Source organism: Rhinolophus sinicus, linkage group LG01 (genome assembly GCF_036562045.2).
Source record: "Rhinolophus sinicus isolate RSC01 linkage group LG01, ASM3656204v1, whole genome shotgun sequence".
Classification (NCBI taxonomy): Eukaryota; Metazoa; Chordata; class Mammalia; order Chiroptera; family Rhinolophidae; genus Rhinolophus; species Rhinolophus sinicus.
In genome coordinates, this window is record NC_133751.1 from 141064222 (window position 1) to 141079853 (window position 15632).

The 15632-nt window shown below is 37.8% G+C and overlaps 1 protein-coding gene across 31 annotated transcripts in view; it reads right to left on the reverse strand.

The window, feature by feature from the left end:
• NEB (nebulin) overlaps window positions 1–15632 on the reverse strand; it is a 182740-nt gene that overhangs the window by 77746 nt on the left and 89362 nt on the right. For all 31 annotated transcript variants that reach the window (XM_074336297.1, XM_019737446.2, XM_074336259.1 and 28 more), the window contains 15 exons: window positions 14086–14397; window positions 12261–12464; window positions 11135–11239; window positions 10884–10991; window positions 10174–10485; window positions 9274–9477; window positions 8325–8429; window positions 7316–7423; window positions 5596–5907; window positions 4575–4778; window positions 3766–3870; window positions 3069–3176; window positions 1980–2291; window positions 925–1128; window positions 400–504 (listed from right to left, as the gene is read on the reverse strand). In XM_074336297.1, coding sequence (XP_074192398.1) covers window positions 400–504; window positions 925–1128; window positions 1980–2291; window positions 3069–3176; window positions 3766–3870; window positions 4575–4778; window positions 5596–5907; window positions 7316–7423; window positions 8325–8429; window positions 9274–9477; window positions 10174–10485; window positions 10884–10991; window positions 11135–11239; window positions 12261–12464; window positions 14086–14397 — 2808 coding nt within the window. The remainder of the gene's footprint in view (window positions 1–399; window positions 505–924; window positions 1129–1979; window positions 2292–3068; window positions 3177–3765; window positions 3871–4574; window positions 4779–5595; window positions 5908–7315; window positions 7424–8324; window positions 8430–9273; window positions 9478–10173; window positions 10486–10883; window positions 10992–11134; window positions 11240–12260; window positions 12465–14085; window positions 14398–15632) is intronic.

Sequence of the window (15632 nt, forward strand, 5' to 3'; positions counted from 1 at the left end):
GAGTCCATTTTTGGTAATGTGTAGTTTCCGAGAAAATGCTCTATAATGCAGGTTATAAAATTAATTTGTGAGTTTTGCAAAGAATTCTCACATTTTGAGATCATCTGAATCTATCATTAATTCCCCCTTGTTGTTGGTATGTCTCCTCATTCCTCTTTCATCTCTCTCGTCCTTATTCCTCTATCCCTTTTGTCATGCTGACACTGGCTCACCAGTACTGGCCTTGCCTGGTGACTCAGGGGACCTGCTCCTCTCCTCACTCCTGGCCAGGCAGATGGTAAGGAGGCTTCCCTCACTCCATTAGTCAATCTTCCCTCCTTGGCTATGAAGGGTTCCATTGGTGGTATTGCAATACCACCTGAATGACTTTCCAAAAAGGACAGCTGTTGCAGTACTTACATTGCTCACGTTAAGAGCGTTGGCTCTGGCGAGATTAATTTCTGGAGTATCCGGCATTATGTGGATGGAAGTTTTATCCTTGTCCCAAACTTCTCTGTACTTTGGCTATGGAAAGAATCCATAATAACACAATTACTTCATAATTTGTAATTTTGTTAGTTTCAGTGCACAACTTGCAATTTTTCTTATGTATTAATTTTTCTTATGTATTAAATTAATACATAAGATTATTATGCATTAATTTAATACATAAGATTAACCAAAATCTTTTCAGGTTAAGGTAAAAAAACACTTCTAGAATCTTTTCACATAAGTTACTCAAATTTGATATGAAATCTGTATTAAAAATTTTAATTAACATGCTGAGTTTTTGTTTAAAAGTAAGCAATAAGACAACCCTCTCCATATTATTTATTAAAATCTTTGCCATCATCAATGTTATTATTATTAGATTACTAGGTTAATTATTTATCATTTATTTTTAACATTAACTCAAATGTGAATATAGAGAAAAAGGTGACTTACAATACTAATATTTTCAGCATTTGATTTAGCAAGGACAACTTCAGGTGTGTCAACGATACTAGTGTACTTGAGATTCACCACAGGTGTCCGATAGACACTGTCTCGTAGGATCTCCTGGGCATTTTTGACTTTCAGTACTTCGGGAGACCCCTCAGGCATCCAGCCAATGCCACGCATCCACTCCAAGTCAGACTTGTAGATGGCCTGGGAAAGGAAACAAAGTTAGCTGAAAGTAGGATTTTTAAAAATTGTAGTAAAATAAGGAAACATTTTTTATGTTATATTTTATGTTCCACAAACAATAATAAAAACCAAGCACTGGCCTGACAAACATAATTCCTCATATGTACAACAGTGATTGTTCTGCTTGTTTTCTGTGGCAGGACATCTGTGTTGGGTGCCTATGTCCATTTTAAAAAGCAGAATGATATAGAAGGAGCCCTCTGATTGGGGGATGCATGGAAAATGTTTGAATAATATTAGGTAATCATCATACTACCCAATGTGGACTTGGAAAGCAATAATAATGAGTTCTCCAGTAAGTTCTCCACAAATCAACCAGAGCAATGTTTTCAAAATTTGCAATTCAGATCTGATGTCACAACATTCCCCCATCCTATGGTTTCCCATTTATCTTATGATAAAGATCAAAATCTCAAAATGGACTAGAAGGTGAGGGATGATCTAGCACCAGTCCTTACCTGTTTTTCCAGCCTCATCTTATATGTGTTTCCCTTTTAATGGTGCATTCTGACTATGTTGTCCTTTTAGTCTGTGGTTTGCATATAGCCCCCTTGTATATGTTGGTCATTCTGTAGGAATGTCCTCTGGGTCATCCTCATGGAGGATGAATAAACCCAGCAGTAAAGTAGGCAATTAATAAACGTGTAAAGATACTAAAGAGAAGTGCTTTTGTAGGGAGATGTTGTGTTTCCCCAAGCACTGGAAGGAGTGACCAGGCAAAGCTGTGGAAGGCTTCCTTCCTGGGGAGTAGCCACTCCCCCACCCCCGCCAAGGCACCCAGGTTGGTGCTCCCCGTGCAAGCACACACGTACATCACTCTGCAGGTCGTACGCTTTCCTGGCTTGGATCACATCGTTCTGGTCAGGTAAGCAAGACCAGTGGTGCAGGTACTGGCGGTAGTCCATGTTGCTTGCTAGCGCCTGGCCTTCTTTGGCGGCACTGATGGACACCATGTCCCCTGGGATGGAGATCTTGGCCTTGTTGTCATTGTAGGCCTTTTTGTACAGCCTGTCATTCTGTATCTTCAACACATTTGCTGCCCAAACCAGTTTCGGGTCTTCCTTGGCATTGCGACATCCAATGTAATGGCCTTTCTGTTTCTCGTAAGCAGTTTTATATAGATACTGGAGGATGTGAACAGAAGAAAGAAGAGTTGTTTTCCTAAACTCAGTTTCTCTAGGCAGGCTGCTCAAAATAACTCCATTCCCTTAGATTACCCTTTTAGGGGCACTTTGAGGACCTCTAAGGTAAGAATTGCGCTTCTAGATTACCCTCCAATCAATATAGGCTTGTCCAACGTTTCCCAAACTTCAGCCATTGTCACCTCACATGTTTTGCCACAAACAAGTACCCCCTGTACTTCATACTGTAAAGTCAATTTGATTCTTTGTTTAAATAAATTGATTCTTAAAGTGTAAACTTACTTAAATTTTTATTTTAAAATTCATGATTCTATCTGAATGAAATAAAATCAGTATTTTTAGCACACATTAAAATAAATACGTAACCATTTAAAAACAATGCTTGTCCATGTACTTCATAAAATTACCACAAGAACTATCCATGCATGCTGCACTTTGAGAAACAACAGAATTCTTTTTACCCATAAATCCCTCTAAGTGCTTGTAAATTAACTGATATTGAGAAGGTATTGAAAAGGAAATAGAAATCTGTGCTTAAACATAAGGAGAGCAGAAGTAAGCAGAGATGCATGAGGGATGTCAAGCTGTTGTAATAGTTGTTCTTGAATTCACGATTTTAAAACAAGACACTAATAACAATGACCTCCATTCTACTTAAATATAACTCTTGGGGAATTAAATTAAAGATTAGTACACTATTAAATCCCAGTGTGTCCACTACTTAGCGTTTGTTAAAGCTGGGCAAGGAGGAGCTCTTACATCACTAGCAATATCCCTGGAAGCCTTGGCATGCTGGATCCCAATGGCATCGGCTCGTAGGTCATAACCTGTCATCTTGATGTCTTCCCAAGCTTGCTGGTACTGTTTCTGCAAATGAAGATTGCAATGCCACAGTCAAACTGAAGAGAGAGCTACGGAGTCAGCATTACTGATACGTTCAAGAATACACTTGAACGGTTACACTGAAAATTAATCTCCTCATAAGATTTATAAAATAGGCTAGTTTCATATTGAACTTAAGTTCTAGTAGATTTTTAATGAAATTTTGTAATCTCTCCCAATAACTTTTTAAAGAAGGAAATTTAGCAGACAGTAAATCGTGTGAAAATGAGAAAAAAAAAAAACACATATATTTTTTGGCTTTTAAAAGAAAAAAATCAGTGATATACTACTAAAAATAACATTAAATGTTACTATACATGCATCTGTATGTTTTTATGTTGTATTTTTTGGTGAAACCACTGCATTTTCCCTTCCAACAAAGAGAAGGACACATATCTGTCTCTATTTTACACACACACATACACACACACGGCACTTATCACTAGCTTAAAGATTGGAAGTAAAAGAAATGGTGGGGAAATGCCTTTGGCTAAACTCTCTGTGCAGCGTGCTGCCGAAAGGTTCACTTAGGCAGAAAACACGTGTAAAGTAAAAAGGCTGCTGAGCGCCTTACGTTGCTGATCTGCATGGCGTTGAGTTTGGACTGTAGCATCCCCGGAGTGTCAGCCGGCACATTCACATTCGTCTTCTCTTTGTCCCAGGCTTCACGATACAGTGGCTGGTAGAAATGAAAAACAAAGAATGACTGATTAGTAAGTCAGTCAGCAACCACGTGAATAAAATGATAGGGACAATTACAAGTTCTCGTTGGATGTTCTCAGATAAAAATGTAGATCGCATTTTGTTTTTACTTAGAAGGTGCCCGTAGTGACTTTAACAAGAAGAACACATTCACGTGTGATATAACGTACATGTAAAATGAGTCAGGAACATGGTAGGAACATGGGTCCTTTTCTATTTACTCACATGTAATTATCTGGCAGGTAAGCCCACGTGGCTGGTAGTCATGACAGCCACATGGCCAATCAAGTCCTGACTTTCTTGGCCCAAATAACTATCATAATGTCTAATACTGGGGCTGTCCCTGGACTTTTCAACTCACTTCATGAATGAATACCAATAAAAAGGTGGCAATTTTATGATCCTGGTATTTAACTTGTGGACTATATTACAGGTGAGGGCTCAAACTGTTCAAAGTATGGATCTGAATCTGTGGAACATGAAGGTACCCACCAGACTGATATCGACCAAAGAGTTATCTAAGTAATGAAATGTGGATGCTGTTAATTGATCAACTATATGAAATTCTACCTGGATACACGTATCTTCAAGAGTCTAATGCTGGCTGGTATGAGCAGTTTAAAGTTCACAGCATTTTTACCGAGGTTTGTTCAATTTGCACATATCATGAACCCGGCTTACCTCACTGATCTGTAGAGCATTGGTCTTTGCCAGGATGACTTCAGGAGTATCAACAATGCTGGTGAACTTGAGAGCCTCGGGTTTTACACGATACAACCTTTCATTCAGGAGATTTTGGGCATTCTTCACTCTCTCCACTTCCACAGAACCCTCTGTTAACCATCCAATACCCTTCATCCATTCCAGGTCTGATTTGTACACGTTCTGCATGAAAGACAAGATCATAGGGTAGAGAAGAGTCAAATTAACCTCCTAGAGCAGAGTGCCAGCAAACTGCACAAGATCTCTGTTTAAATCATCTGTTACCCAATCCCATGGAACTCAAAAATCCACATTAAATGTTAATATTTGGGCATTACATCTCTGGCACACATCTCTGGGAGAAGTTCACTGTATCCTACAGGAATTGGAGCAGAGCTGACAAGTGGCACTTTTAGAATCATAGACAGCAATGACACAGAATTTTGTTTTTATATGAGGTTAGACTTCTGTGCTCACCACTTGAATTCTGTCTTTTATGTACCACTTGGAATAACACCTGTAGAAATTTAGGAGTAAAAGGCTCTGAGATGCACATATAATGAGGAAAAAATACATACCTATATCTATATACACTTTTCTCTCTATATAAAAATATAAATATTTTTTCTATATGCGTCAGATAAACTTGAAATCCAACATTTCCTTATGCTTAATCTGTTTCTGACATTTAGATATCTGATCATGCAAATGTAATAGACCAGAACAACTGGGACTGAAATTGTTTATCTAATTACACAGAATAATAGTGATTTTTCATCTTGATGAATAAGGCCTTGCCACATAAGAAGTAATTCTCTATAAGATAAAAAACGTTCAGAAAAATTCTACTGTAGGAAAAAAGGTGTAGAAAAATTCTACGCGTCATGAAGTGTACAAAATATGGTAGGCTCTATTAAGATTACCATTTACATTATATCCCTAGGGAATACACTGTGATGAGACACCCATCTCCCCAAGAGTTCGGTGCTAATATACATACATCACTCTGCAGTTCGTAGGCTTTCTTAGCCTGGATCACATCATTTTGATCTGGCAGGCATATCCACTGGTGCAGATAATTGCGATAATCAACGTCACTAGCCAGGACCTGGCTTTTCTTGGCTTGAACAATTGACATCATGTCCAACGGTGTATGGTAGATTCCTTTAGACTTCTCATATGTTTTCCTGTATTCTCTGTCACTCTGGATCTTGGCAGCATGTATAGACCATACCAATTTGGGGTCATCTTGTAGGCTGCGGAAACCCACATGGTGCCCCAGCTGCTTACGATAACCTTCTTTGTATTTATACTAAAGTTGAGACAAATCAGATAAAGAGACATAGGAAAATAATGTATTAAGAGTACTTTCCATTAAACGTTTTCAGAATATTTTTTTAGCTTGAATGTAATTTGGCTCAACGTTGGCAGTCATTACATATTTCAGTTCATTTGAAGGACATTAGATAGGGTTATTTAGGTAGTTTTATAGAGGATTGAGTAAACCAAGAGGGAAATAGCATAGTGAACAAGAGTAACAAAAAAATAATGGTAGCTAACATTTACTGAGGAATCACTATACACTGGACACTATTACGAGTGCTTCAAATGGGTTAGGTTGATCCATATGAAATTCCTGAATTGTTTTAGTTAAAAACAGTGGATAGTGGTAATTATAATCTCATTGAATCCTCGCAACATCTCTCAGTGGTAGTGTTATTATTAACACATATTTCAGATGGGGAAAACAAGGCACAATGAGAGTGACATTTGAGGGTGACCCAAGGTTGACTGACAAGTGGAACTTAGGTCAGGTAGTCCCTCAAGTGTACTGAAGGTACCTCAGGTAGGAAAAAATCATGTGTGTGGTTTAGGAGACAGACGAGAAAGGTGCATGTTCCAGGAATTGAGAGCAAGGTTGGTGGTTTGAATCAGAAAATGACAACAAAGGCCTGTGGACAAGAGTTTCCATATTGTCCACACTTATCCTAAGTGTCTTAGGACTAGAGTAAGATAGTTTCTCTTTCTTTCTTATATTTGGGTAACACAGGAAAGTTTGGACACAAGGGAGAAAGAAAGAACCGGGAATAAAGTTGATACTATGGCTCGACTGTGTCTTTTAGAGATAAAAATGAGAAATAAGAAGGAAGAAATAGCTGGATACATGAGATAAAAAACAGAGAAGAGCCTGAAAAAAAGGGAACAAAAGTGCCTTAAAGATTTGGAGCTGGGGGGCATGGAGCTTGATAAGATAATTAGTTTGACTGTTAGTAAGTTTTAAAATTACTGTTAAATGAACTTCAAAGGTTACTAAGAGCATTATACAGAAGCCTCCAGGAAAAAGTCTTGTATATAAAATGTGATTTCTGTCTTAAGTCTTGTATGAAACTTTCATCTGTGATTTATATTTATGGAGAATGTCATTAATATTTTGGGAATAAAATCACATTGTATCGATTCCTGAATCTTTCCCAAGAATTTTACACAGACCCTTTACAATATTTTACTTCTCCTTGGAAACAACTTAGGAGTTATTTACATATACGCCCCATCTATGCTTACCTTCATGTTTTGCATCCTATTTTAATGTTTTTAAATAAAGTCTTTAGTGTAAAACAAAATGCGAGTGTTTGCATAGATTAAAAAACAATTATTGAAAAATACTCTCCCTATTTGTTGTACAGAGGAGAAAAACCACAAGGAAACACAAGGCGCTGTACCTCACTGGCAATTTCTCTGGAGGCTTTGGCATGCTTGATTTCAATGGCGTCTGCTCTTAAGTCATAGCCTTTCTGCTTGGCCTCATTCCAGTCTTTCTGATAGAGTTTCTGTTGAGGGAAAACACAGATTTGTTTACAAGAATTGAAAATAAGCGAATATATTCGAAGTAGTCCTAATATGAATCATAACGTAAATGACAGCAGCATAAGAAAAAAAAGTCACTTCTGAATTCTTCTTTTGGTTATTGGCTACTTTGTGGAGTGCAGGAGACTTCTGATTAAAATTTTAAAGGTAAACATCTAAATCTAACATCTAAATGTAAACACCTCAATTCAAACTAATGTTTGAAGATTTGCATTTATCACAACATGGTCCACATCGGAAAAATTCCCATTACATAATACATGGAAACTAAGACCCAATGGTGAGGTTAGAGAACCTTCACAAGGTACAATATAAGATCTGATAAGATTTTTTCCTAATGTTATCCTTTGAGTGTTTAGAGGTTTTTGCTAAAGGGATGTGACATAGCTGTCACACATATCCTGCACTTTGTATATAATTAAAAGTTGTCTTTTGGCTTTTCTTATGGCCTTGAAATGACAAACAAGAAAAGTTCTCGGTCAATCAAAAACCTATAAAGACAGTAGAAACTGTAACCTCTTATACTTTTGTGTGTAAGAGGCATTTAACTAGGGATTTCATTATTCCTGATTAATATGCAATGAGACTGAGTTGTAAACACTGGATATAGGACAATGATTTCAAGGTTGAAAGGGAGTATCAATAAGATTTGAGCATCTCAATTCTTGCAGTCCAGGCACCCAGCCATGTATTTAAAAGAGAATTTCCATCCATGTTGTATGGGGAATGGTAGCTAAAAAAATTGCCTAGAACCAAAAGCTGTAAGCATTTCTAAGACAGGTAATTTGTTGATTATAACACACTCCCTAAGCTGACAGATACCATCCCATAAAGACATTTATACTTCATATTTATGCCTCTTACATTGCTGATTTGCAAGGCATTGATTTGGGCCTGTAGCATGACTGGCGTATCAGAAGGAATGCTGATGTTGGTTTTATCTTTATTCCAGGCTTCTTGGTACAGTTTCTGTGGAGAGACGGGAAATAGTATTTTAATACAGCAATAGAGAATGGATATCTGAAATACTAAATCTTAGCAACTATTTAACCTGGAAAAATGTTTTCATAGATGTTTGTGATAATTAATTGCATGCGTCAAGTTGGCTAAGCCACAGTACTCAGCTCTTTGGTCAAGCATTCTTCTAGATGTTTCTGTGAAAGTATTTTTTAGATGAGATTAACACATCCGTACACTTTGGGTAAAGCAGCCTCCCCTCCGTAATGTGGGTGGGGTTTGTCCAATCAGTCAAAGGCCTTCATTATAAAAAGACTGGCCTCCCCTGAGCAAGAAGGAATTCTGCCAGCACACTTTCTATGGGCTTGAACTGCAAGTCCTTCCTGGATCCAGCCTGCTGCCCCCCCACCCCGCCACCCTGCCAGTGTTGGACATAATGACCTTCACAATTGTGTGACCCAATTCCTTGAAACCAATGTCTCTCATACATATTCGATTGACTGTTTCTGTAGAGAACCCTGACTAATACAATGCTATACCATTGAATACGTAGCACTACGCCCCAGGTTTTAGTATTTTACAGGACTTAAATAAATATTTGTTTTCCTGAATCATAATGGAGTGACATTTTTCATCTTAGTGCTTCCAAGTATGTGTGTGTAGTCGGGGAAAAGCACGTTGGCATTCATCAGAGCTCTACTCTGCGTGTGCCTTCACTGATCTAGTCAAGAGATTCCTGGAGTTGCTCCCACCACTACCGTCTTTGAACAGGAACAGTCCACTTGCTCCGTGTGGGTGGCCTCATCTGGAAACAGAGGCCCACGAAAGGGAAGCTTGGTAGTAGGACGGTTCTTACCTCACTGAGTTGCAGAGAATTGACTTTTGCCAGGACAACTTCTGGAGTGTCAACAATGGAAGTGAATTTCAAGGCTTCTGGTCGTGTCCTGTAAAGTCTTTCATTCAGCAGGTCTTGAGCACCCTTCACCCTGGTCATTTCTACTGAGCCTTCTGGCATCCAGCCAATGCCACGCAGCCACTCCAGGTCTGCTTTATACACACTCTAAAAAGATAGTAGAAATTTTGTTCCGATGTTAGACACACCATTCCTTAATTGAAAAATAAAGTTCATGAGATTGAGGGAATGATCAACACAGAAGCTGGTGGTTCCAAAAAAGTGGGACCTGAGATTTTACATGACGTCGGGTTTTAATATCAATGACAGAGTAATTTGTAAAAGCACAATTCTTTATACTAGCCATGAATAGGAATAAAACAATAATAATATTCAATTGCACACTAATTATTTGATATTTTAAAAAATTATATGACCGAAATATTTTAAAAAGGAAATTTTGTTGGATCTCATTCAACTTTCATCCTGTAATAACTGACCCAAGGAAAGTACATTGAGTGTTTTGGATATACAGTAGTTGCAGTTACTTTTTTTAACTTTTATATAATTTATGTTTATCTGAAATATATTTTCACTGCCTGAAAATAAAAACAATATGGAGAAAATAGTCTGGAATCTAGGCCAGGGAATAAAGGACATGGCCGAAGCAGGGTTCTTTATCTATATTCTTTGCTCCCATGAAATAACTCCTAAACATGGGGTTTTTTAAATTAAACAATGTGAATGGCACCTCTCAGGGTTGTGTAGCACACAACACATGGGTCTCTCCACAGATGCACTGACTAGACAATTAGTAAATCTACGCCCGCCAGCTCCACCTTTCCCAAAGTTCATGTTACATACATCACTCTGCAGTTCATAGGCCTTCCTTGCTTGGATAACGTCATTTTGATCAGGTAAGCATGTCCAGTGATGCAGGTAATTTCGGTAATCAACGTCACTGACTAGAGTCTGACATTTCTTGGCCAGCAAGATGCCTAACATGTCCACTGGGCTGCTGAACTTGGTCTTCCACTTCTGGAAGTCCTTCTTGTACTCTCTGTCACTTTGAATCTTCCCTGCGTGTATCGCACACATAATCTTGGGGTCGTCTTCAACACTCTGGGCTCCAACGTGGTGGCCTTTCTGTTTTTCGTATGCTTCTTTGTATTTGTACTAAAATGTCAGGAATACAGGGTTAGAAACCCAGTTCTAAGACCATATACATGCTGACAATTACAGACAACACAAACACTCACAAGCAGATGGATACAAAATAAGAATTTCGTAATGCAAATATTTTTGGCATCGCTGAACAATTTTAAACTAACATTTTATACTATCATAAACATAAGTGTAGTGTAACCATACATCTTCATTGATGGAACCCTTTCCCGCAGCAACTCTAACTGCAATTCCAAAGTATATTTTTCTTCTCTATGACAACAAAGGGAAAGGTGTTAGGAGATAGGAAGCAGGGATGCACATGTAAGCAGTTACCAAGTGTGGCCCACCAGCTGCACTGTGGCTGTTCAACAATGTGAAACCAAGGGGGTTAGATGGAGGGCACTTACATCACTGGCGATGTCCCTTGAGGCCTTGGCACTTTTGATGGAAATAGCATCAGCTCTCAGATCATAGTCCTTCATCTTTGATTCATCCCATCCCTTGGTGTAAAGTTTCTATGTGTGGGACAATATACAACAGAGAAATGAAAGTGTTACAAAAAGTTAATAGGCCAATCCCAGAAAGGAAGGTGGTAAGATAGAAAAAGTACTTTAATTACTCCTGGAAAGGCTTAAACAACAATCAGGAAGTCTCTTACTTGGCTGATATTGACAGAATTGCTCTTGGCTAGCATGATTTCTGGGGTGTCCGGCATCACGTGGATGGAAGTTTTGTCAGCATCCCAAGCTTCCGTGTATAAATGCTATGAGGAAGGTGAGGTAAAAACCTTTGTTAAAGCAAATGCATTACAGTTATTATCAAATTAACTGTAAAATAGGTTTTTAAAGGTTATTTGGAGGAGAGGGAAGCAAAAGGGTAGTGTGGAGAGTGAAACATGGCAATATTTAAACAGCTGTATGATAGTTTCATAGCTAATATGAAACCACATAATGATATCAATTATTATTCTTTTCATCCAGTGAAACTCATGTTTACTCATAGGACCTCCAAGGGTGGAGCTTGGCTGTAGAACTATAATATAGTAGAAATCCCTAGACCTCAAAGTCAATCCCAAGTTCAAACCCAACTCCACTACGTCTAAACTGTGTGATCTTGAGAAAGGTACATAATGCCCCACATTCCTCATTTCTTAGAGGGGGATAATTATATCTCTTTTTATCGAGCATTTTTTTTAAGATAAACCACAGCATGTAAAATGCATGAGTCACAGTAAGCACTCAACAAATCTTATGGTGTTTCTTATTGTTAGCATCACTGCGGTTCCTGTTGATGGGTGGGGTATAGAATAGAATTTCTGGAGTTTTAATATCCCTAACTCTGGAGTTTGCTCGAGAGCCAATTTCATATTCTGTATTGAATACTCAATCTTACTGTCTGAATGTTTGGAAGATGTCCAGACAGGTGTGGGAGAATTCAGAAAAGTTCAATTCAATCTAAAAGGTGCATATTGAGGGCCTACCCACTGGATAAAAAATTAACCCAGGCCTAATAAACAGATTGCTAGAACTCAGAAAAAAAGAAGTGATCATTTATCTTGTGTAACAAAACTGAAAGCAACAACAGCAGCTCACTTTTCAAAATTGATTTCCACACCTATGGTAGAAGAGAAAACCAAGCAACTAATCCGAGTTGTGCCTGGCACTGCTATCAACACTGTTTCCCAGACTTTAGAATGAAATGCTAAATGGTTATATATTTCTCACTTTATGAACCGCATCCGTGGGAGGTCTGACTCAAGCAACTGGAAACAGCTGGAGACTAACCTTGCTCATTGTCAGGGCATTACTCTTTGCCAGCACAATTTCTGGGGTGTCTGTAATGCATGTGAATTTGAGCTGGTCTGCAGGCTGGCGGTACTTCCTGTCACTCAGGATTTCTCCGGCTCTCTTCACCTTCTCGACCTCAACAGAGCCAATGGGCACCCATCCAACGCCTCTCAGCCACTCAAGATCAGCCTTGTAAATAGCCTGGAAATAAAATAATGTAAATATTTACAGATATTATCTTGACCGCCTGGTGTCTGATCCTGATTTAGTATATACAGATGATGGGTAATTCTGAATCTTACTTGTGTAAATTCCTGACCCACAGGATTGCCTTATTTTGGTATAGAATAGCTAGGTAAACACTTTGCCCCTGAAGGGAGCCAATGTTTGCTGTTTTAAAGACCCATGAAATCTCTCTAATAATATGTGATTTCACTGATACAAAACCATTTTAAGGAAATTACTGCCTGTCTCCTGATATAAAGAGTTTATTTTCTGATTTGATTTCCCAAAACTCCTTGTGTGGGAATGATACTCTGGTAGAATACATTTTGCTCCTATCTTATTGGGCAATGGCCTTCACAGCCAGTCGTGTAATATAAAGAATCGATGACCACTACTGGCTGACCACATGTTGAATTAATGTGTTTTCTGGAGACAACAAAAAGAGAGTCTTTTTCCATATGATTCTGTATACATGCTTCTAAGCCAAAGAGTACATATATTTTTCCTTTTATTTATCTTATTTTCAGTCCCCTTTTTGTGTTATAATTCAAGTAAAAAAGATTTTTTTATGTTTCATTTTTCTTCTTTGAATTTAAATAATTGGTTGAAGGAGAATTTTTCTCATTAGTAAGGATAACAGTTCTTTTTATTTTTATGGATTTTTGGGAAATTCTTTTTTACAATGCCACTACTTTTATCATTGTTTCAAAAGTGACAACCTGTGAGAGCCTGTTGTAAAAAACAAGGAGCTACTAAATCAATGAGGTAGGATTTGAGTCCTAAGGACAATTTACTGGCGGACAACAAAGTGCCTAACGTATTCCTAGGAGCTATTGTTTTCAGCTTCTTAGATAAATTATCTCAATGTATAATTCATTCCTAAACTTCTTTTCACATGTTGTAATGTAATAGACATTTTCAATAAGTTGTCAGAAAAATGATAATGCAATCAATTCATTTGGAAAATTAGGGTGTTAAACTAGGAATTCTTTACCGGGCACCATTGAACTTGGATAGGAAAAACATACCTTTATTTTCATTAACCTTTAACTGAAATGTAGCATTTTTTTCAGTTATAAGTTTAGGCAAGAGTCATAGTAGACACACTACGTGGGACTTAGCCAGCAAAAAAATCACAAATATTTTCCTATCCTGTTACAGTTGTTGCAGACATCTTGGAATATTTATCCCAATCAATTCTTTGCAGTTAAATTAGTGATTATACTCACTGCTAGATCTTTTTAGAGTGTTAATAAAAAAGCATATCTATTAGTACGTCACAGACTTAGTTTAATATTTTGATGTGATTGGTTTCTTTTGAAACATACCTATATATACATATATATGTGTATATATATGCGCTATATATATATATATATATATATATATATATATATATATATACACACACACACATACATGTATATATGTATATACAAATATATATATTTTTTAATTTTACACATTTCATGACATTGTCCTGAGAAATTGTGCATAGGTTTTACCAGGATGCCAAAATATTCCATGGCACAAAAATAGTTAGAAACTCTTTTTAAAATCTTTTAAACATGTGCAAAAGGATGCTAAGTCCACTCACATCACTTTGAAGGTCATAGGCCTTGCGAGCTTGAATGACGTCGTTCTGATCGGGCAGACAGGTCCACTCATGAAGCGGATGCTTGTAGTCTATGTCGCTTACAAGGATCTGGCACTTCTTGGCCAGCACCACCCCCAGCATATCCACGGGGCTGCTGTACTTGGTCTTCGACTTCTCAAAGTCCTTCTTGTACTCCCTGTCACTCTGGATCTTGGCCACATGCATGGACCACATCATCTTGGGGTCATCCTTAATGTCCCGGGCTCCGATGTGGTGGCCGAGCTGTTTCCGGTAGCCTTCCTTATACTTGTACTGAGAAAAACCAAAAGGGGTATGAGTTTAATGACTAGAACATCTCACGTAGATCACATTTTATAGATTCATACAGACATATTTCTTTTGATTTTCCCTACCTCTAGTGTGAAGGAGAAGGTTACTATTTTCAACCCCATCATATAAAATAGAAACCTAAAGCCTAGAGGGGTTAAGCGATTTATTTGTTCAATGTCACATCATAAATAGGTGGCAGAGCTGAGACTGGAATGGAGTAGCTTGTGGTTCCTAATATTTTTCCCCTTCTCCTAAAGTATATGACCTAGTTTACATTTGATTGCTTAACAAGTAAAGGTAAAACATCTTATGTAATCTAAAAGAGGATCTGCTTAATTTAAAGATGTAGCTATCTTTTTCCTGAAAATGCTTTGATATTTAGAATATTCTAGAATAGATCCCTTGTAATTAGAATTTACAATGAATTCCCTGGTTGAGGATATGGGCTACATTTAGATAGCTTCACCAGAAAATACCTCCCTTATTAGCCTGTCAGTGTTACTGATCTTTCACCATGAGAGGCCCATGCCTTGAGTCAACACTCTATCTACTTTTTAAAACTCAAGAATAACATGTTATGGTCCATTTTACCATGAAATGATTGTAGCTTAAGATTGTAGCTTAAGCTTCTCCAGCTTAAGAGCCAGAAAATGTTCATGCAACAGAAGGAATGAGGTCCTAGGGCATGGGATCCTCCTAGAAGAAGGAAAGTCTGTATTTGGGTTCTAAGCAGCCCTGGTACAAAATCAGGGCATTGGACGTCCTCAGGAAATGTTTCTCATGAGAAGGGAAGGACTAGAGAGAAGAGACAAATGGGTACTGAGAAAAAGCTTCACTTACTTCTCAGTTTGTTCTTGTAATCAGTTAGGGGAATCTTGGAAGGGAAACCTCACTAAAAGTTACAAAGGATGAACCAAAACTCTAAAACGCATCCATCACCTAGTCTTCCTTTGACGCCAAAATAAATGGATAGAAGTAGTATGAAAGTGTTTACATTGGCTGATTTGCATGTGCTATCAATGCCTTTTTTTTTTTAACAAATATCTGGGTCAACTGCTGCTCAATTTCTGACACTCAAAAATATGGACCCATTTTTAGTGTCCATAAACACTTATTTTTTTAAAAGATATACCTCTGTCTTTGACTGATTAACAGGTATAATGGACATAGTATCTTGTGCTTTTCCTTGTTTTTATTTGCAACTTTGTACATTGGGG